This window comes from Trichechus manatus, unplaced genomic scaffold (assembly GCF_000243295.1).
Source record: "Trichechus manatus latirostris isolate Lorelei unplaced genomic scaffold, TriManLat1.0 scaffold00057, whole genome shotgun sequence".
Taxonomy (NCBI): domain Eukaryota; kingdom Metazoa; phylum Chordata; class Mammalia; order Sirenia; family Trichechidae; genus Trichechus; species Trichechus manatus.
The window spans coordinates 10,130,532-10,155,657 of NW_004443993.1; the positions used below are offsets into that span (position 1 = coordinate 10,130,532).

General features: G+C 57.8%; 1 protein-coding gene across 1 annotated transcript in view; it reads right to left on the reverse strand.

Moving 5' to 3' along the window:
* KDM4B (lysine demethylase 4B) overlaps positions 1-25,126 on the reverse strand; it is a 156,858-nt gene that overhangs the window by 126,919 nt on the left and 4,813 nt on the right. The window contains exons 2-5 of the mRNA XM_023733274.1: positions 21,205-21,373; positions 10,023-10,198; positions 8,903-9,017; positions 4,592-4,785 (exon numbers count right to left, since the gene is read on the reverse strand). Coding sequence (XP_023589042.1) covers positions 4,592-4,785; positions 8,903-9,017; positions 10,023-10,198; positions 21,205-21,345 — 626 coding nt within the window. The 5' untranslated portion in view covers positions 21,346-21,373. The remainder of the gene's footprint in view (positions 1-4,591; positions 4,786-8,902; positions 9,018-10,022; positions 10,199-21,204; positions 21,374-25,126) is intronic.

Sequence of the window (25,126 nt, forward strand, 5' to 3'; positions counted from 1 at the left end):
CCACCTCCTTTACCCAGGCTCAGCTCCCTGAGCCCCGGCCTACCTCTCTGACCCCCGGCCCACCTCCTTTACTCCGGCTCAGCTCCCTGACCCCCGGCCCACCTTCCTGACCCCCAGGCCATCGAGAGGCCAGGCACTGCCAGACGCTCACTAAACTGCAATGCACATGGGCTGGGAGGCAGAGGGGCCCCGTGGTCCCCGCACCCAGCTCTCCTGAGGGTCACCGAGCCCCTCTCTGGGGCAGGCCCTGCTGGGCTGGGGACACGGGGATCAGCGAGGTCCCTGCCCTCACAGGCCCGTGGTCTAGCAGGGAGACTGATGGCCAGCGTGAGAACACGGCTCCTGAGGAGGCAGCTGACGTGGCCAGCACCTGCGCTGCAGATGAGCCGAGGGTGTGAGAGCCATCTGGATCCCCAAGCGGGTCCCGGGAGAGCGGAGGAGGGTCCCCAGTGCGATGACTGAGCTGTGACTGGCGGCTGAGGAGGAGCTGGATGTCCGGGGAACACGGCGCTGGGAGGGAGGGAGGGAGAGGCCCCAGCAGCTAATCACACAACGGATGCCTGAGAAGCCCCTTTCCACCAGACCACCCTAGGCCAGTATGAGGAGTCCTCCCCGCTGCCCGTGCCATCTCCACCCCCAAACCAAGGTCAAGGTGCCTTTCCAGAACTTTCCCAAAGGAACCATCACTGTACACAAAGCTGGCCTGCTGGCCCCCTGAGCTCTCTTGGGAATCAGGTCATGGGTGGAGGTGGAAGTGGGGGTGGCGGGCTGAACACGGCTCAATACACGCTGGGGAGCACCAGGCCCCACTGGAGCCAACCAGGCCAGAGGAGTGGCTAGGAGGCGGAAGGACAGCATCGTGGGAGACGGGAAGTCTGGGCTGCAGTTCCCCTCGGCTGCAGCAAAAGAGAGACAGCGAGACCCAGAGGGAGGGTAGCCCTGGACAGAGACACCAGGTGAACACGCACGACAAGGCACTGGTTTCTTGCCTCAGACAGCAGACAACCCCCAACCTTTTGTCCCAATCCCTGGGGTGGCCATAGCCCCAGAAGCCCTCTGGCAAGTGCCCCTGGCCGCTCTCTCGGGACGTCCCTACTAAGCTCCTGACGGCTGGCATCATTCCGCACCTCACCCGCCCTCACCCCAGCACCCAACTCTCAGAAGCCCTGGTGGCCCCTCCACACACCTGCATCCACCCGGGTCTCTCTGGCTGCACCCTCTCCCACTGGACCACAGGCCCCCTCAAAGCCCCCTCACTGGTCTCAGCCCCTCCATGACCCCTCAGTTCTCCCTGTGGCAGCAAGTGCCCTGGCAACAACACACACCGGCTCCCAGAGCTTCCCACCAGACCCTCCAGAGGCAGCCGCAGCACTTGGGGGACATCAAACGAAGCCCCTCGCAGACCTGCGACACCTCCACCACCCTTCCCGAGAGCCTCGGGGCCTCCACGCGGCTGGCCCCTCTGTGCCTGGTTGACCCGGAGAGGCCTCCCCCATCTCCTTAGGAAGCTTCGACCCTCCTGAGACCAGGGCCATCCCTGGAACCCTCGCTGGCTGCCCACCATGAGGCCGCACCCCATGGGGGAATGGCGCTTGGCCCCCAAACGGGTAAGGGTACAATGGCAGGGCCTCGGCTCAAAGCTCAGCAAGCATGTGCGGGAGACACAGCTTGGACGGCAACTTGTTTCTTTCTCCTTTTTCTATTTTTGTTTTAAGGAATAAGTGGGGTTTTCTCCCTTAAAGTCTCTCTGGCTGGTGGACCCTGGCAAGATCGCATGTCCGCTCGGGGCTGAGGGACGCAGCGCCAGCCTCAGCCCCGCGCAGTCTGGACTCTCCTTGTTCACTTTGCTATTCCCAGAGGGGGCTCCAGGATGATCAGTGCCGGTGGAGGAGTCTATAAAAAGGATGAAAGAACCCGGGAAATTTCCACAACAGCAGAGCTAAGACACCGCAGCGGCGGGGAAGGGTGGGAGCGCCACCTAGTGGCCCTCAGAGGGCAGGACTCACAGAAGCACCTCAGAGCCACCGGGCTGCTGGTCCCACCACACGTCTGCCCGGCACCAAGAAGCACTGTCCACCCAACAAGCCGAGCTGGGCTCTAAACACACGCAGACACAGACACACATGCGTACACACACAGAAACACAGATACACAAAGACACGTGCGCACACAGTGACACACACGGACACACATACACACACATACACACAGATACACAAAGAAAGACACGTGCACACACAGACACACAGATACACAAAGACAGACACGTGCGCACACAGAGACACACGGACACACAGACACACAGATACACAAAGACAGACACGTGCACACACAGAGACACATGCACACACAGACACACAGACATGTGCGCACACAGACACACAGATACACAAAGACAGACACGTGCACACACAGAGACACATGCACACACAGACACACAGACATGTGCGCACACAGACACACAGATACACAAAGACAGACACGTGCGCACACAGACACACACGGACACACACACACACACAGACACACACACACTCTATGCAGCTGCAGGGCCACCGGGAGGACCATCACGAGCCAAGAGTCCCTCAGGACAGAGCTGGGCCTGGAGAGGAGCCGGGAGGCTGGGGACTCGCCTGGTGGCAGGACGGCTGAACTGAGGACAGGCCTCCAATGCCCAATGGGCTGCTCCTGGTGCCCACGGGCTCACCTCGAAGGCTGAGCCTCTGTGCCTTGCTCACTCCAGCCCCCTCTCTGCAAAGCGTTAGAGTGTTTCCCTGAATTTCAGGCAGACGGGAGAACAACCAGAAGCCCGGCGGCCCCGCCCAGGACAATGCTTCACACGGCTGTAGCTTCATCTCACACGCAAACCCATGCAGGGCAGCCCGCCTCTCCACCAAGACGGCAGGAAAGAGGACGGGGGGCATGGCACGTGGGCTGGGAGCTGCGTGGTGGGGACAGAGATGGGCACCAGGCTGGGATGAAGAGCCCTGGGTTCAAATCCCAAAATCCAAACCAGCCCCGGGACCACTGAGTCAGCCCTGACTCGTGTTGTCCCCGTGGGTGTCAGAGTAGAACTGTGCTCCATCGGGTTCTCAGTGGCTGACTTTTTGGAAATAGATCACCAGGGCTTTCATCCTAGGCACCTCTGGGTGGACTCAAACCGCCAACGTTTCAGTTAGCAGCCAAGCATATTAACTGTTTGTACCACTCAGGGACTTTGGTTCAAATCCCAACCCCTCCCCCCACCTCAGGATGCCTGAGGGGGGTAGGTACCAGGCGGTCTATAAATGGGGCGGGAACCCCTTCTTCCGCAGGCAAGCACCGAGGAGAAAATGTGGGTGGGCTGCTTCATAAACTCTCAGCAACCTACTTTCTTGCACAGGATTCATGCTAACGGCAGTGGGGTGGAGGTGGAAGCAGGGGTGGACGTCCCCGTCTCTCCTCCTGTGGCCTCCCTCCATGCAAAGATGGGGGCCAGGATGCAGTGCGCAGGGGTATCTCCCAGCTGGGGACCCCACACACTCCTGGAGGGAAGGGGCCACCTTGGCCAGGGTGGCCTGGACTCCCAGCCGTGTGTCCGCGCTGTATGCCCTGCGCCGTATAACTCAAGTCATTGCTGGGTTGCTCCTCCCCGCAGCTCTGAGTGGTGACGGTTACTGTGGCGACAGAACCTTCTAAGAGCTTGGGGGTGGGGGGGCGAGGAGATGCACAGCACCCAGCTCAGAAGTCACCACGGACACTCAGTAAGGAACAAAGTACACCACAGCACACAATCCCCTGAGGGGGAGCCAGATGGGACGTGAGGGCACCCTTACCACTGCCAAGCAGGGGAGTTGAGGAGATGGGTCATGCTGGATGCCTCCGCTCATGGGAACAGAAACCCTTTCTCACGTGGAGGGGCTGCAGGCAGGACCACCTCCCACAGCCCAGCCGGTGCAAGCTCCCAGCAGAAGGGGACTGCTGTGAAGCCCCAAGGTCTAAAGCTGAGAGGGGGCGAGAGGAAGCTCAGGCGTGGCGCAGCCGCTGCGCTGAGGGCTACCAGACGCTGCAGGGCCCCACGGAGACACCCAGCACCCCAGCCACACACGGCGGAGGTTGGGAAGATTCCACTGCAGCCGCTGCACTGAGGGCTACCAGAGGCTGCAGGGCCCCACAGAGACACCCAGCACCCAAGCCACACATGGTGGCGGTTGGGGAGATTCCACTAGATGTGGCTGCAGGGACACCAGAGCCACATCCAGAAGCCTGGCCCAGGAACGGCTCAGCATGAGGGATTCTGGAGGGCAAACCACATGCCCCAGAGATCTGGAAGCTTCCTTTCGGGGGGTGGGGGGGAGCATGTCTCCCCATCCCCACACCTGGTAGATAAACTGAGGCTGCTGCTGATGCCAGCTGGGGCTGGGCCAGTGGGTCTTGGGCGGCCAAAGCCCCAACCTTTGCCTCCGCACTGGGCTCAGCTGTGTAACTCGGGGGTTCACAGAGAAGGTGGTCCCTGGCCTTCCTGCCCCAGAGTACCCTCCTGTGCGGCCCTGGTCCCCAGGAGGAGCCGGGCGCCCCGAGCGCCACCCCCGTGCGCTGGGCCAGCACTCACCAGGACTTGGGCTCCCCGAAGTGCAGGTAGTTGATGCTGTACAGGTCCATGTCCTCCGTGTGCCAGGCGAAGGTGGTCTTCCACATGCCGAAGTACAGGTAAGGCGTGTTGACACCCTCGATGACGGTGCCGCACTCACGCTCCACCATGTCCAGGATGGTCTGCAGGCTCCCGATGTTCCACTGGGCCACGTCCTGCAGGGCAGCGGGCACGCCGTCAGAGCCCACACCCGCCCAGGCCGCGTGTCCGCCTGGCAACCGGGCTGCCCTAGACGCTCACGGTGAGGCCAAATCTCATCCTCTCCAAGTCCCATGGGGCTGAGTGAGCCTCCAAAGAGGGCAGGAGCACCAGGGACCCCATCAGCCCAACCCCAAACTGCCCACTCAGATGCTCGGCCACGTCCTCATGTTTAACCCCTCCAGGCGCTCTTCATGCCTGTAGACCTGGGTCTGAAGGGTTAACCACTAGCCCACACCACCCGCCTGCCCATGCCAGAACTTTCTAGGGATTCCAAGTTGAGCACGCATGGTGAGGGCCTCGGTGTAGAGTGTGCTGTTGGGTCGTGACTTACTAACATGCCTCTGGAGCTCACGGCAGAGGGGACAGTGCAGGCTTCCCAAGTCGGCCAGCAGACAGATGTCCCCAGACTCATCCACTCTAAGGCCACAGGCAGGCAAATGCCGCCTGGTCATTAGTGCTCACAGATGCACGGTGATCAGCTCGCAGACCCCGGGGGCCCTCTGAGCCCGGTGGGGTTCTCGGCAGGAGCCCAGACCTGCTCACGAACCTCAGCGTTCTTCCACATCCTCGACCCACCAAGTGCCCCCCCCAGTGGGCGGTGCAGCCCTCAGACGCAACAGGCCCAGTGGTCGCTATGTAAGTTGTACCCAGAACCCAGAAGGAGGGGGCGGTGGTCAGGTCTCCCGTCACAAGGATGGGGAGCCTGTGGTGCCTCCAGGGGCCCAAGGTCAGGGGCAGGGCGACTGGGAACAGCTCACCTCCCTGCCCAGTGCCCAGTGTGATGCGCCTGGCTGCCCAGACCACGTATTCACTATGGACTTGGGGGTGGGGGGTGGGGGGGTAGTTCACTCTGTGACCCGGGCAAGTCGTTTCTTTACTCTGGGCCTCAGCTTCCCCATCTGCAAAATGAGCGTGTTGGACCAGGCCAGGCATGGCAGACACATGGCCCCCTGGAGGCTGTGTGCACTGGACTCATGGCCACTGTCCCCAGCACACACTGATGCTGCTCAAGCAGCTTCCGGGAGGAGGCAGGAACAGTGCAGCTGGGAGCCGGGTAAAGTCAGGGGCTGATCCCTGATGTGGGCTGCTGGGACGCCGCTTCAGGCCTCACCTGCCTCACCTGGGAGATGGGGGCTTGGGACGGCTGGGCCACCTTAAACTTGGGCCAATGATTCATTAAAAACCCCACTCAGGTGGCCACACCCTCACAATGCTCCTGGGTAATACACCCCAGCCCGTTTGTGGACAGCCGGGAGGGTCCCTACACTGCTCAGAGTGTCCCAAGCTTTATTCCTACCCCCCTGCCCACAGGGGACCAGGACGGTGGGCACCACCTGCTCCACAAAGACACTGGGTGGAATGGGGAATGTTCCAGCAAGAGACAGCTCCAGCGTGAAAACACGGGGGCAGACAGGGCCAGATGTTAACCATAGGACCCTCGGTAGAAAGCAGCCCAGGAGAGGGCTCAGTTTGCTGTTGTCAGGAGCCATTGAGTCGGTTCCAACTCACAGCGACCCCATGTACAACAGAAGGAAACACTGCCCGGTCCTGCGCCCTCCTCACAATCGCTGCTATGCTTGAGCCCATTGTTGCAGCCACCGTGTCAATCCATCTCGTTGAGGGTCTTCCTCTTTTTCACTGACCGTCTATTTTACCAAGCATGATGTCCTTCTTGACAGACTGGTCCCTCCTGATAACACGTCCAAAGTACGTGAGGCGAAGTCTTACCATTCTTGCTTCTAATGAGCACTCTGGCTGTACTTCTTCAAAGACGCATTTGTTCGTTCTTCCGGCAGTCCACAATATATTCAATATTCTTCGCCTACACCATAATTCAAAGGCATCAATTCTTCTTCAATCTTCCTTATTCACTGGCCAGCTTTCACATGCATATGAAGTGATTGAAAACACAAGGGCTTGGGTCAGACGCATCTTAGTCCTCAAAGTGACGTCTTTGCTTTTTAACACTCCAAAGAGATCTTTTGCAGCAGATTTGCCCAATGCAATGTGTCGTTTGATTTCTTGACTGCTGTTTCCATGGGCGTTGATTCTGGATCAAAATAAAATGAAATCCTTGACAACTTCGATCTTTTTTCTGTTATGATGGTGTTGCCTATTGGTCCAGCTGTGAGGATTTGTTTTCTTTATGTTGAGGTGCAATCCATACTGAAGGTGGTAGTCTTTGATCTTCATCAGTAAGTGCTTCAAGTCCTCTTCGCTTTCAGCAAGTAAGTTGTGTCATCTGCATAACACAGGTTGTTAATGAGTCTTCCACCAATCCTGATGCCACGTTCTTCTTCATATAGTCCAGCTTCTCCGATTATGTGCTCAGCATACAGATTCAATAAGTATTGTGAAAGGATAGAACCCTGATGCACACCTTTCCTGAATTTAAATCACACAGTATCCCCCTGTTCTGTTCAAATGACTGCCTCTTGATCTGTGTACAGGTTCCTCATGAGCACAATTAAGTGTTCTGGAATTCCCATTATTCACAATGTTCTCCATTATGTGTTATGATCCACACAGTCAAATACCTTTGCATAGTCAATAAAACACAGGTAAACATCTTTCTGGTATTCTCTGCTTTCAGCCAGGATCCACCTGACATTGGCAATGATATGCTTCGACCAACATCCTCTTCTGAATTCAGCTTGAATTTCTGGCAGTTCCCTATCTATGTACTGCTGCAACCACTTTTGAATGACCTTCAGCAAAATTTTACTTGCGTGTGATATTAATGACGGTTTGATAATTTCCACAATGTATTGGATCACCTGTCTTTGGAACGGGCACATATACGGATCTCTTCCAGTCAGTTGGCCAGGTAGCTGTCTTCCAAATTTCTTGCCATAGATAAGCAATCACTTCCAGTGCTACATCCATTTGTTGAAACATCTCAATTGGTATTCTGTCAATTCCTGGAGCCTTGTTCTTTTACCAATCCTTTCAGCATAGTTGGGACCTCTTCCTTCAGTACCATCGGTTCTTCATCATATGCTCCCTCCTGAAATGGCTGAACGTCGATCAAATCTTTTTGGTACAGTGACTCTGTGTATCCCTCCCATCTTCTTTTGATGCTTCCTGTGGCATTTAATATTCTCCCCCTAGAATCCTTCACTATTCCAACTCGAGGACTGAATTTTTTCTTCAAGGCCATAAGCGTTCAGCTTGGTCATGCTAAAACTGGCCCCAGCAGGTCCATGCCAGGGCCTGGCTCACAGGGGGCAGGTCACCCAAATCCCAAATATGGGAAATGACTTTAAAAACTGTCCCCTGGAAAAATAAAACTCAGGCTCACACCTCCCTCTGGGTAACCTCACCCAGTCCTGGAGCGGCTCACACCTCCCTCTGGGTAACCTCACCCAGTCCTGGAGCGGCTCACACCTCCCTCTGGGTAACCTCACCCAGTCCTGGAGCGGCTCACACCTCCCTCTGGGTAACCTCACCCAGTCCTGGAGCAGCTCACACCTTCCTCTGGGTAACCCCGCCCTGCCCGGTGTCCAGTCCGTGCCCCTGGACAGGCTGGAGCACCCTGGGGCCTTCCTGCCTGAAGCAGGGACAGACTTGGACTCAACCTAATGGCTGGCCCAGCAGGATGAGGACTCACACCCATGGTTTCCAAGATGATGCCGTGGTTGGAACTTGAAAAGACACGTGCTGGGATAACCAAGAATTGATAAGAGGACCCCGGGAAAAGGAAGAAAAAAAAAAAACCTAGCAGATAATATTTTTAAAGCCGCTCTGTGGCAGGGCTACTGGAGGCAGCCCCAGAGCGGAAGGTGCCGGAACAGAATGAGTAGGACCCTCGGGATTTGGGAGGAGACATTCCACAAGACAGAAGGCCAAGGGACTCGTTCTTTCCTTGTTCTATGACTTGGCACAGAGCTGCAGTTAGAGCCTGAATGTAAAGTGCAGTAACCTTTCTGCGCAGTTTTAACTTTCTCTATTCCAGATGGAGTCCGCCCCGCGCCCCGCCGCCACCCTGCGCCCCGCCGTCCTGCGCCCCTCCCCCCATCCCCTCCCCTCATCCCCCAGGCCTCAGGCGCTGGAAGGGCCCTCGGTACTTACATCGTCGTACAAGGAGCCGCTGATGTCCGCCCCATAGATGGGTGACACGAAGGTGAGATTCTTCCAGTACTTGCGTTCCAGGTCGTCGAAGTCCTGGTGCCGGGGAGTGCAGTACCTGACGGAAAAGGACAGCAACCCAGCGTGAGGCTCGGAGCACGGGCTGGTGCACCCCGCGACCCACCCCACGGCCACCAAGGAATGCAGCGGAGCCCCGGCGCGCCTCTGGATGAACACACCCCAGGAGGAGCGAACGCATGGTCCCCGCTGCAGGGCACACGGCCCGACCTGGTAACTGATGAGAGAGGGTTTATTCCAGGGGGAGCTGCGTGCAGGCGCCCATGCATACGAGGGAGTCCTTCCCTAAGGAGGTGACGCAGAACCGAGGTGTCACGGGAGGATGTGGTGGGGGGGGCCCCTCCAGGGTGGGGGACAAGACCCAGGCCAGAGGGGGAAGCCCTCGCACCCGGATGAATGCAGTGTCAGGCTCTGCTGCCCCGGCAACACCATGCTGGGACGAGGTTCAGAAGGGCTCTGAGCACGGGCGGGCCAAGGGTCAATGGTGCCCACAGAGCGTCCAGACGCCTTATGGGGAGGTGGCGTGTGCTCCCCATCTATGCAGCCAGGGCTGAATGAACTATGTCTCACGGGGGCGGCCCCGGGGACTGCCTGCAGAAGCGTATCTAAGATACAGTAGGTAGGGCACATGCCCTGGGCACCATGGGAAGGGAGTGCCACCGAGCAGCTTCTATTAGCCCGGCGTCCTTCCTCAAGCACAGCAGACACAGGGCTTAGCGCTGACTCCCCGCCACTATCCACGTCTATTCATCTTGAAATTGGTTGGGGCAGCTTAGGGATCGCCCCTGGGCACTCAAGCTGGGGGGAGAGGAGAGACGTAACTTACGCGTGCTTCACAACTTTGCAGGGGCGTGAGTCCAGGGCTGGCCCTACGTGCTGTTTCCCTAAATATGCCTCTGCCGCCTGCACACCTGAGGCCCCCGCGGCCCCCGGAGCAGACACGCTGGCCCTTCAAGGTGCGGTTCCCCCTCCCCTCGGATACAGCGTGCCGGGACCTGGCCTCAGCACCCGCCCTGGCCCTGCCTGCCGGCCCGGCCCCGCATACTTCTCGCTGTTGGCCAGGCGGCGGTACTCGCCCACGGTCATGGCCTTCTTCTGGATGTTGTACTGCGTGAAGAGGCCCGACTGGCCCGTCACCACCTGCTGGATGGGCGCCGGGATGACCACGTCGTCGATGTCATCGTACGTCTGCCGTGGCTTCCACTCCTTCGGGGGGATGATCTGCGGGGGCGAGCTGGGGTTGGATGCGGGCACAGCACAGCCTCCGCCACGCCCTCCGCAGCACGCCTCCCTGCGGTGGGGCAAGGCAGAAACAGCTGCCCGCCCCCCCAGGGCACCCAGGCCCACCCGGACCCACTGAACCAGAATCCCCCACAGTGGCGCTGGGAATCTACGTGTATTTAACGCTCCTAGGACTCTGGTAAGGAGCCCTGGTGGTGCAAAGGTTAAGCGCTTGGCTACTAACCAAAAGGTTGGCAGTTCGAACACCAGCAGCCCCATGGGAGAAAAGATCTGATGATCTGCTCCCGTAAAAATTACAGCTGAGAAAACCCCATGGGGCGGTTCTACTCCGTCACACAAGGTAACTGCGGGTTGCAATCAACTCGACTGCCCCCAAGGACAATAACAACAGGTCTGTGGCGCCGGGCAGACATGGGCACCCCCACCAGGGCAGAGCTGCGTCCTTGCCTGCAGCTGGGCCCCGGGGCCTGCCCACCTGGAAAGGCACCCCCAGAGCATCAAGGGTCAACTCCAGTACAGATGTGCATGACGATCCACTGAGCTAATATGAGACAGGATTGTTGGTTCAAGGCAGAATTCTTGCCTTCCAGGCGGGAGACTTAGGTTTGCTTCCTGGCCAGTGCACCTCACACGCCGCCACCACCCATCTGTCCGTGGAGGCTTGCGCATTGCTATGCTGCTGAACAGGTTTCAGTGGAGCTTCCGGACTCAGACAGACCAGGAAGAAAGGCCTAGAGATCGACTTCTGAAAATCAGCCCATTAAAACCCTCTGGATCCCAAAGGTCGGCTCTGTCACCAATCACGGAGATAGTGCAGGACTGGGCAAGGTTTCATTCCGTCGCGCACAGGTTGCCGTGAGTCAGAGGCCGACTTGGCAGCTGACAGCAACGAGCTGGGGTTGGGTCTGCGTGTGTGTTGGGGTCTCAGAAATGTGACCTTGGACGTGCTCTTTAAACAGACTCCACTTGCTCTGTCAGAGAAGGCAAACGCTCCCACACCCACGAGGGCCATAACACAGCCTGCACTCACACCCCACACGACAGCTGGGATGACTGCCTGGCCACGCAGACCTTGTAGGCCAAGGGACTGAAGAACTAGGTGGCTGTATTCATCCCAGTCCCGGCTTCACTGAGCACCTGCGGGGTGCGAGGAGATACAGAGAGCACAGACCCCTGCCCTCGGGGGAGGTACATTCCACACAGGAGGGCAGAGGATCAACACTCGGGATAGACAAGCACACAAGGTACTAAGTGAAAAAGTTTTAAGTACTGTGCTGGGTTGAAAACAGTCCCCCCAGATCCATGTCCGCCTGGAATTTCAGAATGTGACCTCATTTGGAAATAGGGTCTTTGCAGATGTAATCAGGTTAAAATAAGGTGACACTGGATTAGGGAGGCCCCATAACCAATGACTGGTGTCATTATAAGAGGAAGAGGACAGACAGACAGACACACAGGGAGAGGTCGTGTGAAGACGAAGGCAGAGGTGGAGCAATGCACCTACACGCCAAGGATCGCCAAGGATCACCGCAAGCCACCAGAAGCTGGAAGAAGCCAGGAAGGATCCTCCCTTAGAGCCTCGGGACAGAGCCAGCCTGCCAACACCTTGCTTTCAGACCTCTGGCCCCAGAACTGTGAGAAAATAATCTTCTGTTGTTTAAGCCCAGTGCGTGCGCTGTGGTGCAGCAGCCCCAGACGCTCACACAGGGACTACGGACCAACTACCGAGGAGCGGGGGCCAGCGCTCAGAGCCTGGGGCCGTGGGGTGACACCCCAGGCAGGACGACCGGGCGGATTCCCCGGGAAGGTCACTTTGAGTAAAGGTGCAGCTAGTTCACTGGCAACCTGGCCCAGCCAGGAGGCACTGTCATGCCTCAGTACTGGGCAGGTTCTAGCTCCTTCCATGGGGGGAAACCAGGGGCTGGCAGGAAGGGCTGGGTGTCTGTGCTTCTGGGAAGTGCCCCAGCCGCCAGGTCACAGGGAAAGGTCCCTGGCCTGGGCGCGGGAAGGGGGTGCTGCGTCCGACACCTCGGGGCAGGGGCAGGACATGCTCCCTCCAAGCTGGGCCTTGGGCCCAGCATGTCCATCCCTCACAACAATGACCTTAGAAGGAGGTACAGCTGTGGTCCTATTGATAGCTAAGGAAACTGAGGCACAGAGAGAATAAACAACCCGCTGGGAAGTGGTGGAACCGGGATTCGGGCCCAGGCTCATGGCCACCACATTCTAGCGTCCTGGGGAGGCCCCAGCCCCACTGAGTCAGCGCGAGCTGGGCAGAGCTAGCTCAAGAGTCGAGACACACAAACAAGGCAGTGAAGGAGAATGATGGTGGTGACCTTCTGAGGCCAGTGGCAGCCAGGCTCAGACGCTACCCGTGTGCTGGGACTCTCCCCACCTTTGTTCTGGGACCACCTGCTCTGGGGAGCCTTGGGGAGGTGTCTTAGCCCCATTCAAGAGATAAGGAAACCGAGGCCACCTAGGGAGCGCGTGCATCCTGGTTCCCAAGCCCCTGCCCTTCTCCCCCAAGCCACCCAGCCTTTCCACCACCTGTTTCTATCCTCGGGTCGGGGTTGGGCCTCGGGGGCGCTGGGCCACACCCCCAGCTGGCGCTGCCGGCCACCTAGGCACTGGGCACACCCCACGCAGTCCCCACGGCCGATGCACGCTGGTGACTCCTGACTCTGGGGTGAGATGGGCTCCAGGACTCAGGCTGGCCGCAGACCAAACCCCCACTTCTAGTCCATCAGCCGAGGGTTCTGGGGGTGTGGGAGGACGGCCATGGGAGAAGGAACCAAACCCCTGCTTCTAGTCCATCAGCCGAGGGTTCTGGGGGTGCGGGAGGACGGCCGTGGGAGAAGGAACCAAACCCCTGCTTCTAGTCCATCAGCTGAGGGTTCTGGGGGCACGGGGTCCTGCCCAGCTCAGGGCCAGCACAGGTGAAGGAACCAAACCCCACTTCTAGTCCATCAGCCAAGGGTTCTGGGGGTGCAGGGCCCTGTCCAGCTCAGGGCCAGCACAGGAGGACGGCCATTTGTGCCGACACTCCCTGACAGCTTCCGGAGCGGGTGGCATCCACCGTCCCCAAGGACTGTGGTATCACGTCGCTGTAAGAACGTGTTTTGTTTGGCAGCGAAAACACTGATCCTCCAGCTGCCTGTTGACAACAGAAGGTGCTGCCCCCGCTGTCAGCAGGCAGGGGGTACTTCCCAAAACATAACAGCAACAACAGGAGAAGTCAGGGCTTCTCAGCCGGCCAACCCTGCCCCCAGGGGACACTGGGCCATGCCCGGGGACATCTGTGGTTGTCACGACTGGGGAGGGGCTATGGCATCGAGGGGGTGGAGGCCAGGGATGCTGCTCAACATCCTACAGTGCATGGGACAGCCCCATGGCAGAGAAGGATCTGGCCCCCGTGTAAGCAGTGCCGGCGGGGAGACACTCTGCATTCGTTATTTGGGAGAATATTGAGTTCAATCCCTGCCCACCAGAATAAATACCTGATGGGCAGGACAGTGTAAACCAGGGGGATCCTCCAGCTCCTGTGATTTTCCTCCTCTCTCCTCCCCACTCAGTGTATGGATTTAAATGTGGGCAGTGTCCTAGGACGTCAGTAGGTCAGATGATTACAGGACACACAGTCTCTTGAGGGGGGGGGTCAGTGGAAACCCCTAATCCAGGGGTTCCCACCCGGGGTGATTCTGCCCCCAGCGGACACTGGGCGATGTCTGGGAGCATGTGTGGGTGTCACGCTGGGAGGAGGTGCTACTGGCATCGAGTGGGTGGAGGTCAGGGATGCTGCTCAACACCCTACAGTGCACAAGACAGCCCCTCCCCAGAGAAGGATCCAGCCCCCATGTCAGCAGTGCCACAGGTGAGCAGCGCCGGTCTAGCATTAAGTGGGGATGGGCCACCTCCCGGAGACGTGACCGTCCCGTCAGGAGCTGGGCTGTGGCTGGGCCTTCACTACCCCCTCTGCACCCAACAACAGCCACAGTGCAGCAGAGCCCTGTGGCCTGTGTCTGTACAAGGCCATGAGCACAGGGCACAAAGGTCATAGCCTGCAGTCTACAGTTAAGACTCTAAGTGGGTGAGCGTTATCTACTAACTAGATAGTAGATAAGAATTATCTTAGGTGAAGGGAAGGACAACACACACTACAGGAGAGCCAGCACAGCTGGACTAAACCAAAGCGAAGAAGTTCCCTGAATACAGTCAAATACTTCGAGGGACAAAGTAGCAGGGGTAGGGGTCTGGGGACCATGCTTTCAGGGGACATCAGGTCAACTGGCATATAAAGTTTATTAAGAAAATGTTCTGCATCCTACTTTGGTGAGTGGCGCCTGGGGTCTTAAAAGCTTGCAAGCGGCCATCTAAGATGCATCAGTTGGTCCCAACCACCTGGAGTAAAGGAGAATGAAGAACACCAAAGACACAAGGAAAGTATTAGCCCAAGAGTCAGAACGGGCCACATAAACCAGAGACTTCATCAGCCTGAGACCAGAAGAACTAGATGGTGCCCGGCTACCACCACACTGACAGGGAACACAACAGAGAGTCCCGGGTGGAGCAGGAGAAAGCTGGGGTGCAGAACTCAAATTCTAATAAGAAGACCAGACTTAATGGTCTGACTGAGACTGGAGGAACGCTGGAAAGCATGGCCCTGGATTCTCTATCAGCCCAGAACTAAAACAATTTCCGAGACCAACTCTTCAGACAGGGATTGGACTGGACTGTGGGACACAAAGTGATACTCGTGAGGAGTGTGCCTCTTAGCTCAGGTAGACACAAGAGACTAAATGGGCAGCTTCTGTCCGGAGGTGAGATGGGAAGGCAGAGAGGGTCAGGAGCTGGCTGAACGGACATGGGGAGTCGGGTGGAAAGGAGGAGTGTGCTGTCACAGTATGGGGAGGGCAGTTAGGGTCACATAACAACCTATGTGTAAATTTTTGTATGAGAGACTAACTTGAAACATCAACTTTCAGTTGAAACGCAACAATAAACAACAGCAAAACACTCTAAGTGGGAACTCTGACGAGTCAGGTGATCCACTGAAACATTCCTGACTGGAGACGCAAACAACAAAAATAAGAAGGCCTCCAGGACCCAAGACAGTCTTACAGAGAAACGGATTATACGCGTAGGAGTCATGAATTTGAGACGCTTTTTAGTTACACAGGCAACACCTCCTCGTTCCCGGGAGCCTGAATTTCCCGCTGCAGGGAAGACCCGTGGGCCTTGCGTCCAGAAGCCAGGGGAGCTCCGAGTCCTTGGTGAGGGGAGCCTGTGAACTCCCCACTTAGCTCTAGTGGAGGAAACGCAGCCAGAACCCCAGCCTGCTAAAGGAACAACAACACTTCGTTCCCCAATTTTTCACTCTCCCAAGAGAGCCTTAGGCTACTGGGTTCATTCACAGCCTGGGTAACGGGCACGGGGGGAGCAGACGTCTGGAAACCAAGGACGGCTGCGCACCCCGCCCCCCCACGTCTGGTCGGCATACGTGTAAGCCACACGTAAGGAGCACTGGTGGTGCAGTGGTTAAGCGCTCAGCTGCTCACCGAAAGGTTGGTGGTTCGAACCCACTAGTGGCTCTGCAGGAGAAAGATATGGCAGGTGGTATCTGTAAAGAGTACAGCCTTGGAAACCCTGTGGGGCAGTTCTACTCTGTCCTACAGGGTCACTAGGAGTCAGAATCAACTCAACAGCGATGGGTTTTGGAAACCACACTTCCACAACCCGTCTCTGTCAGTGTGTCGTGCTGTGGTGGCATGCCGTGTTTCTGTGATGCTGGATGCTATGCCACCAGGATTTCAAATACCAGCAGGGTCACCCATGGTGGACAGGTTTCAGCTGAGCTTCCAGGCTAAGACACAGTAGGAAGAAAGGCCTGGCAATCCACTTCTGAAAATCAGCCAATGAAAGCCCTATGGATCACAACAAAGCACTGTCTGATATACCCGGTGCTGGAAGGTGAGCCCCCTAAGTTGGAAGGTACTCAAAATACACAGCGGCCGCAAGCACAGACTCGAGTGTAGCAGCGATCGTGCAGATGGCACAGGACCAGGCAGCGTCTGGTTCCTCACGTGACTGGAGATGGCTCGACAGCCAACTTACAAGAAACCGCACTTTATCTGACACATGATCAGCAGAGTCAACAAAGGCTACCTGCACACAGGGTCTCCTACAGCCGGTCTGAGGCGTGACGCTTCTAGAAAAATCCCTCAGGACGGAAGAAACGTGTTGGAGCCTAACACCCTCACATTTCTGCCAAGACTGGGCCCTGAAAGGAGGATCTTTAGACAGTCAATATTGGGGGAATCAGCCAAAATGATTTGGGGCACCCTGACTGCCCGAGTGCTACACAGGCCAGGGTGGCACCCGAGCTGGCTCCCGGGGGGCAAGCGCCAGCCAAGTGCAAAGAACGGGAAGGCCAAGCACCTGAGGTGGACAACGGATGCCTGGCGGATGGCTAGTATAACCCTGTGGCCCAGCTGGCAGCATCTGGGCAGCTGGTGGAAGGTGGGCGGCCTGGTAAGAGGGCAGGAGGTGAGGGGCCGGCCCCTGACTCGGAACCCACCTGCCCCAAAGCTGTTCCTCAGGCAGGCGGGTCAGAGCGGCTGGAGACCTCCCCTGTGAGCACCTGCCTGGCTGCGGGACCACCCTGGTGGGTGCCTCTGAGCGCTGCAGAGGATGCCCAGAGCATCTCAACACCCCCGGAAGGACCCCAGCACTGCCTCGTCTCCCGCCACCTACACCAGGTCCCTCCCACGGCCTCTCCTACCCCAGAGCTTCCCTGTGGGCGGCCAGGGAACCAACCAGGAACTACCCCGGGGGAGGTGTGTGACCCAGGCCCACTGCAGGCCAGCCCCACGCTCTACAGCCCGGGATGCACCCATCACCCTCCCTCTCATCCCCCCAAGCTGTACGGATCTCTGGGGGGAGGTGAGGGCTGGGGAAGACGACCAAACACAGCTCTGACACAATGACGAAGCTCCCCACAGCAGACAGGCGCGTGGGCACACACATACATACTCCTCCGCACATACACACACACGCAGGAGCGTGGTCCAGGCCCACGAGGGCAGGCATGGGGGGGACCCAGGTCAGGAGGCTGGCACCCTGAGGGGCAGAACCCAAGGCCCCTGTTTGAAACAAGCGGGCATGCCCAGGGCCACGACAGACACTTCTCTGAGCCATCTGTCCCTGCAGAGTGACAGAGAGGCTGGCCAGGTGGCCGGAGGCGCTGAAGTGTCATCCCTGTGAAACAGGAAAGGAGTAGGGGTGGGGAGACTGCAGGTGTGGGTGTGGGTGTGGGTGTGGGTGTGGGTGTGTGCATGTGCGTGAGTAGAAGTATGTGCAGGTGTGTGGGTGTGCATGCAGGGTGTGTGTGTGTGTGGCTGTATGTGGGTGTGCGTGCAGGGGTACGTGTGTGTGGTTGTGAGTGGCCTGTGTAGGCATATCGGTGTGTGCGCAGGGTGTGAGTGTGTGCAGGTGTGTGAGTGTGCACAGGGTGTGAGTGTGTGCAGGTATGTGAGGGTGTAGGAGCGGGCTGTGTATGAGTGGCGGGTGTGAGTACGCAGTTACGTGAATGGATTGTGCAGGTGTACGTGCAGGATGTGTGTGTGCAGGTGTGTGAGTGGGTGTGTGTGCGCGCAGGTGTGAGTGGGCGCAGGTGTGGGAGTGGGTGTGGGAGTGTGCGCAGGGTGTGAGTGTGTGCAGGTGTGAGTGGGTGTGTCAGTGTGTGCAGGTGTGTGAGTGGGTGTGTGAGTGGGTGCAGGTGTGGGTGTGTGAGTGGGTGCAGGTGTGCGAGTGGGTGTGTGAGTGGGTGCAGGTGTGTGAGTGCGCAGGGTGTGTGTGCAGGTGTGTGAGTGGGTGCAGGTGTGTGAGTGTGTGCAGGGTGTGAGTGTGTGCAGGTGTGTGAGTGGGTGCAGGGTGTGAGTGTGCACAGGGTGTGAGTAGGTGCAGGGTGTGAGTGGGTGTGCGAGTGGGCTGTGTAAGCGGCGGGTGTGAGTGTGCAGTTACGTGACTGGGTTGTGCGGGTGTACGTGCAGGATGTGTGTGTGCAGTTGCGAGTGGGTGTGTGCAGGTGTGCTGGGGAGTGTATGAGTGGGGTTAAGTGTGCAGTTGTGTGAACGGGTGGTCCAGGTGTGGGGTGTGAATGTGTGCAGGTGTGTATGCAGATTGTGGGGGTGTGCAGTGTGTCACACGTGATCCTGCAGTTGCCAAGGCCTCTCAGCGGACTGCAGGTGTGAGCTGACTTGGCTCACTCCACTCTGACACGCGCCCACGCCCACCCAGGGCTCCTCCATCACCCAGACCTCCTGGCGGGGCCTCTCCCCACTGCCCTGCCCCCTTAGCAGGTTTCGGAAAGAACTCCCTGCATCTAAAGGCAAATTTCAATCCAAAAGAAAACAGCAGATGGAAAATCCATTTAGGAAGCATGAAAAGAAAGCGCAACACAAAAGGCGGAGGAAAACCGGACGCCTGAAAACCCTTGCCTCACAAAAATACCCAGTGCAGACGGTCTCCGGTCAATTCCAATCAGCAAACGACTGGTCTGGCTGAATTAGAAGCGCAGAGCCGAGAAATGGGGACACGGAGGAGGTGGAAAGGGAAGGCGCCCACTGCGGGGATGGCATGGATGAGGGGACACCTTGGGAAGGAGGACAGGAAAGGCGCCAGCGAGGGGATGGCAAGGATGAGGGTGCAGGTGGCACCTAAAGCAGTAGCAGCGGGAACAGAAGTTTCCAGAATCGGCCAGGGACGGGGAGGCCAGGCCCGGACAAGAGAGACGAGTGTGGGGAATGACACGAGGGAACAAGGCAGGGGGGACCTGACGGGGGGGGGAGGGTGATCCCAACAGAGTGGGACCCGACGGTGTGGGACCTGAAGGGGTGGGACCTGACGGGGTGGGACCCGACGGGGTGGGATCTGCAGAGGAGAAGAGAACAAAAAGTCCAAGCCAGGAGCTCACGACAACTCTCCTGGCATCAAAGGCAACTCGAATCCCCAAACAGAAAGGCCCACTGCCTCCTGGGCAGATGGAAACTGGTCCATGTACATTTTCAACAACAACAACAAAGTGTTAGTTTATCATTAAAGGTAGGAAGGTAAGCAGCAGCAGCAGAACTATTATTGGTAACGGGGGAGAGTGGAGCGTGGGAGGAGGTAGGGGGGTGCCAAGGTCCTCCTGCAGCACAGGCACAGATACCATCTAAGGGGTCTGCAAACTACAACCCAGGGGCCAAACCTGGCCCGTGGGCCAAGCCCGACCTCTGCCTGCTTCCGTACAGTCCGCGAGCTGAGCATGTCTTTTATTTTTAAACAGTTGATAAAAATCAAGAGAAGAATAATGTTTCACAACAAGTGAAAATAATATGAAATCCACATTTTGATGTCCAGAAATACTGGCACACAGCCATGCCCGTCTGGGTACGTGTTGTCTACCACAGTTTTCAAGCTACAATGGCTCGAAAATGAGTGCTTGTGACAGAAACCATATGGCCCACAAAGCCAAAAACATTTACAATCCAGCCTTTCACAGGACATGTTCGCCACCCACTGTTCTAAACAATAGTCCCTGGGTGGTGCAAGTGGGTAACACACTCAGCCGCTAACCAAAAGGCTGGCAGTTCAAATCCACCCAGAGGCACCTCGGAGGAACGGACTGGTGATTACTTCCAAAAAATCAACCACTGCAAACTCCAGGGAGCACAGCCCTGCTCTGACACACGGGGTCGCCATGAGTCGGGGTCGAGTCGACAACAGGCCCGTCTGGTTTGTTGTTTGGTCTAACCAACAGAGAGCTAGGTGTCTCAGATAAAGTGACAGTCACACAGGATCCAACCAGAAGACCCAGAACAAAGGGCATTAACCTTCCGTGTTATCGTGTGGCAATGGCCTCCCCACACAGACATGGTGTGTATCACACAGGGATACACACACACAGACACACACTCACACTCACATACTGTTATGGATCAAATTGTGTCCCCTAAAAATATGTGTTGTAAATCCTAAACCCCTATACCTATGGGTGTAATCCCAGGAGGAAGTAGGACTTCCTTTGTTACGTTAACAAACCACACCAGTGGAAGGTTGTCTCAAACCAACCACCTTTGCAATGTAAGAGCAGATGAGGCACAGAGAAGCACGCAGAAACGGAGAGACCAACGCCACGCGGAGATCACCAACGGACGGAGGAAGAGAAGCTGAAAGAGACAAAGACCTTCCCCAGAGCCCACAGAGAGCCTTCCTCTAGAGCCCGCGCCCTGAACGGGGGCTTCCAGCCTCCAAACTGCGAGAAAATACGTCTGTCTGTTAAAGCCACCCACTTGAGGTATTTGCTGCAGCAGCGCTAGGAGACTAGCCGCCCACGTAAATACACAGAAACACAGACTGCACCATCCGTCAAGGTGCAATGGGTGTACACAGAGCCGTACGCTAGCGTTTAGATCCGAAAGCAACAGAGGGCATGCTGACGTGTCTGTGTACCCCCCACGCCGTGGAAAGACACGTACAAGACTGGTCATGGGGCTGCTTCCTGGGAGAGGAGCTCTGGGACCAGAGGGGAGACACCCTGCTCACCTTGACCCTGTCACACTGTTTGAACTCACCTTGCCTGTGCCTTAGTGTCTCCAAAACCAGAATCTGTTTAATGAGAGGCGGAAAGGCAAAAAGGCAGGCCTCCCCACCATCGACACCCCCAGAAAGCCTGCCGCTCCTCCCAGGATGCCCTGGGCAGGCGTCTGGCCCCAACCCAGCTGTCCACACCCTCAGGGTGTGCCCTGTGCTTTTCCTTTCTGAACTCCACTCCCTGGAACAGCACCTGGCCCTGAGTATGCACTCAGTGTTTGCTGAATGACCAAGGTTCAGACGGCCACCTGTGGAGACACATGCAGCTCACACCGGCTGGTGAGCCTTGCTGGGTCCCAGCGGGAGGTGGAGCAGGGTGGAGGGGTGAAGAGTGGGGCCGGGTCCTCACCCACCTTGGCCAGGCCTGCGCGGTGGGCGCCCTGGGACTCGATGTAGGCCACGTATTTGTTGAAGTCCTTGAACTCCTCCATGGTCGGGCGGAACGTCATGATCTTGCAGCTCGGGTTCTGGGCACCATGGTCCTCGGACCCCATGGCTGCAGCTGGTGGGGGGGCGCCACACCTGCGAGGAGACAGAGGGGAGAAGGTCAGGGCACCACATTCTGGGTCTCCTCTCCCTGGGAGCATGCGCAAATGCCCGGGCTGCAGGGAGAGGGCATACCTTACTCCTCCACACTGAGCACGAAAGTCCACGGCGACTTTAGCTAATTAAAAACAGAGGCGTCCTGGTTTTGGAAGCCATGGCAACACGGAGTCAGTGCACTGATTCTAACCGAGGGCCCTTGGAGACTGGGGCCTCGTCCGTGTGCACTGGCATCGGCTTCCCATCAGTACATTCACTCTGCAGCCAACAGATGGCAGCACTCGCGGGTTTCTGTAGGGGAGGGGGGCTGTGTGTGTGAATCTGGGCTGTTCACAGTAAGAACTCGTGGGCAGAGGGGTGCGTGACGCGGGCAAGGTCCCCTGTGGATGGTGCATGTGTCCACGGGACTGGCCTGGCCAAGGGAGTCCCGCTGGCAGCACAAGGCAGGAATCCTGACCAGGAGCGTATGAGGCCCAGCCTGGACAGCCCGCTTCCATGGCCTAGATGCCCGAAGTCACCCAGAGGAGCCTGGTCGGCTATAAACCAGCCCGGATGTTTCTGCAGAGCCCTGGGTGAGGCAAATGGTGAACGTGCTCACCTGTTAACCCAAAGGTTGGAGGCTCAAACCCACTCAGAAGCACCTCAGAAGAAAGGCCTGGTAATTTACTTTTGAAAACTCAGCCATGGAAAACCCTATGCAACCCAGTTCTACTCTGACACACACGGGGTCGCCAGGGGTCGCAGGCGACTCCATGACACCTGGCTTGGTTGGGTTTTGGCCTGGACGTTTTGATGCCGAGTGGGCAGTGCGGCCCAGGGTGCTCGCCCCACGAGTGAAGTGGACAGCAGGGTCAGGCTCTCCTCTGAGGAGCTGGCCGGAGGGGCACGATCCTGTCCTGGCATCAGGGGACTCAGAGGGAGGCTGGCGGCCCACCTCCACTGGAAGGGGCCTGCTTGGCAGATGAGTCTCCAAAAACTTGGTGGGAAGGCCACAGACTCCCTGCAGGATTGGGAAAAGGCCAGAACAAGCACACACAAATGCGAGAGCTCAGAAAGAAACTGAACAAGTCCACTGTCCCTGCCTGCCTTCCCACCCTGCAAAATGAGCTGGGAAGGAGAGAGAAAGTCAGCAAGCCTGCCAGCCCGGGGAGGGGTTTCACACTGCCACCACGCAGCCCTCGGCTCACCAAGCGCGCTCCACCCAGTGGGCACTAGAGGGCAGCATTGCCCAAGGACCGGCGTGCGACGCGCGGCGCTCCGAGGGACCTGGAGGCTAGGGCGATCCCCATCCCCTCAGAAAACCCTGTACGTTGGTGAATGTACCAGAGGAGAAGGGCTACATGCAAACTCGCTAACGGCGGCCGGTCCTACAGGGCGAGACGTGGGACACGGGGGTGGAGGAAAGAGGGGGACTTAACTTGCAACCATCGTTTGGATTTATCTCCATACCACACTACCAAAATATTGTTGTTTCTGTTATTGCTGCTATCTGTTGCTGACGAACTGATTCTGACTCATGGTGACCCCCGCATGTGCAGAGTAGGACTGCTCCACGGGGTTTTCAAAGCTGTGACCTTTCAGAAGCAGATCACCAGGCCTGTCTCCTGAGGAGCCTCTGGGTGGGTTTGAACCTTCAACCTTTCACCTAGTAGTCGTTCACGCCCTCCAGCTTGAGTGTGACTCTCGCTGCTGTGTGGAGATCCCTTGGCCCAGGACACAAGAACAAGGACTAGTTAGGAGGCCACCGAAGGGGCGCTGGGGCTCAGTGGAAGAATTCTCACCTTCCACACAGGAGACCTGGGTTCAATTCCCAGCCAGTGCACCTCACGCACAGCCACCACCCATCCGTCAGTGGAGGCTTGCGTGCTGCTGTGATGTTCAACAGGTTTCAGCAGAGCTTCCAGACTAAGACTAGGAAGAAAGGCCTGGCGATCGACTTCCAAAAGCCAGCCAGTGAAAACCCCCTGGATCACTACAGTCCTATCTGCGACCGATCACGGCGACGGCACAGGACTGGGCAGCATTTCTTCTCACTGTGTGTGAGGTCACCATGAGTTCTGGCACCAACTCGACGGCAGCTGACGACAGCAGGAGGCCAGCACAGTACCCAGGTAAGGCATGATGGCGGCCTGGACCAGGCTGGTACCACTGCAGGTGGTAAGGCGTGCACAGATTCTGGATACACTCTGAAGATAAAACTGGCAGGCACCCCTTTCTCTGCCAGCTCAGAGAGGCAGATGTGGAGAGAGCACAGTGCTTCCCACCTCAGGCTCCGGCGCCATCCGAGCTGGGTGCTGCCACCACCCCCACACTGACGAGCTGGGCAAGTAACTTCCTCTGCACCTCAGCTTCCTGCTCTGTGCAATGGGCTAATAATCACACCTGCCTCAGAGGGCTGTTGTGAGGCTTTCTCAGGAAGGTGAACACAGCCACCCTATGACCCAGCAATTCACCCCCAGAGAAGTGAAAGTTCACGTGTACACCTGTGTTCGCTGCATCCAGGAGCAGCCAGCCCTCCCCGGGCCACCGCCCCCTCACAGCTGCTGCCCCCCACGTCTCACCGGCCAGAATCCCGCTCTGGGAGGAAGCCTCCAGAACCAACAAGGAAGGGCCACCAGGGGGCAGGTGGCTGAGGCTCGACAGCAACCTAGAGCGTGGGTGAGAAACAACAGAGGGGGCACCCTCGCTTCCGGGGTGACAGCCCTCGGCCACCTGCACGCTGTTTGTCTGTCTGCCTGAGAACCAGAATTTGGAAACGCGACGACCGGCACGGGGCCACCCTTTTCCGACAAAGCCAGGTGGAGTTTTCTGCTGCATATGGTGCTGAGGGTGGACTCTCGGGGGGTTACAGGTTCTCTGGCAGACGTTTTACAGAAACGGAACAAGTAAAATTTGTAACGTGGAGGTTTTGACACACGGTATTCAGCATGCCGGGAAGTAGGTCCCCTATGCGCATGCAAACTTACGAGTAGAAAAGTTTACACACAGTACATTGCTTTTGACCTGGGGACCTTGGTCCTTCTCAAACCAGCCTTGAGGGAGAGTGTCTCCCCCTCTCTCCCTCTACTCTGGCACCACCTCCCACCCCCGCTCTCTGTCCCCAGGAGGTTCGGCCATCAAGTGAAGCCCCAAACCTCCTCAGTGAACCCTAGCCAGCCACCTGCTCCCTTCTCAGCCCAGTCCCCAACAGGGACGGTGACAGAGGAGTCCCTGAGCGAAGACAAGGCCCCAAAGGAGTCATTTATCCTCCACCAGGATTCAAGCCCAAACTGAGCACAGAGGCGGCACAAGAGCCCCCTTGGCCCCGTCCCCCACGTGTGGCCGGCTGTGTGTCCACGGGTGGCTCTGGAAAGCTTGCTGATGGGAGGAAGCAGGCCCCTTGTATCCAGTGCAATCTGCATGCAGGGTCTGGTGCAGAAGCGAGAAAAGCCTGCTTTCTGCAGACAGACGCACGCTTGGTTGTCCTCTGCCTCATCTGCGTGCAGCTACGTGCTGGGCTCCCGACAAGGCAGGCACATGACCCGACCTCACACGTGCAGTGTGAGCACCTGCGGCCCCACTGTCACCGCCACCCTGGCAACAGAGAAGCCGCGGCCCAGCCAGCTTTCCGGAACACAGTGCCAAATCGGGGGGCTGGAGAGGGAGGCCAGGCCCCTGCCTTTGTATCTGCTGCCTTTGTACCTGTTCTAGCTCCTGGGTCCTGGCCTTTCCAAATGGCAGCAGAGCCAGGTG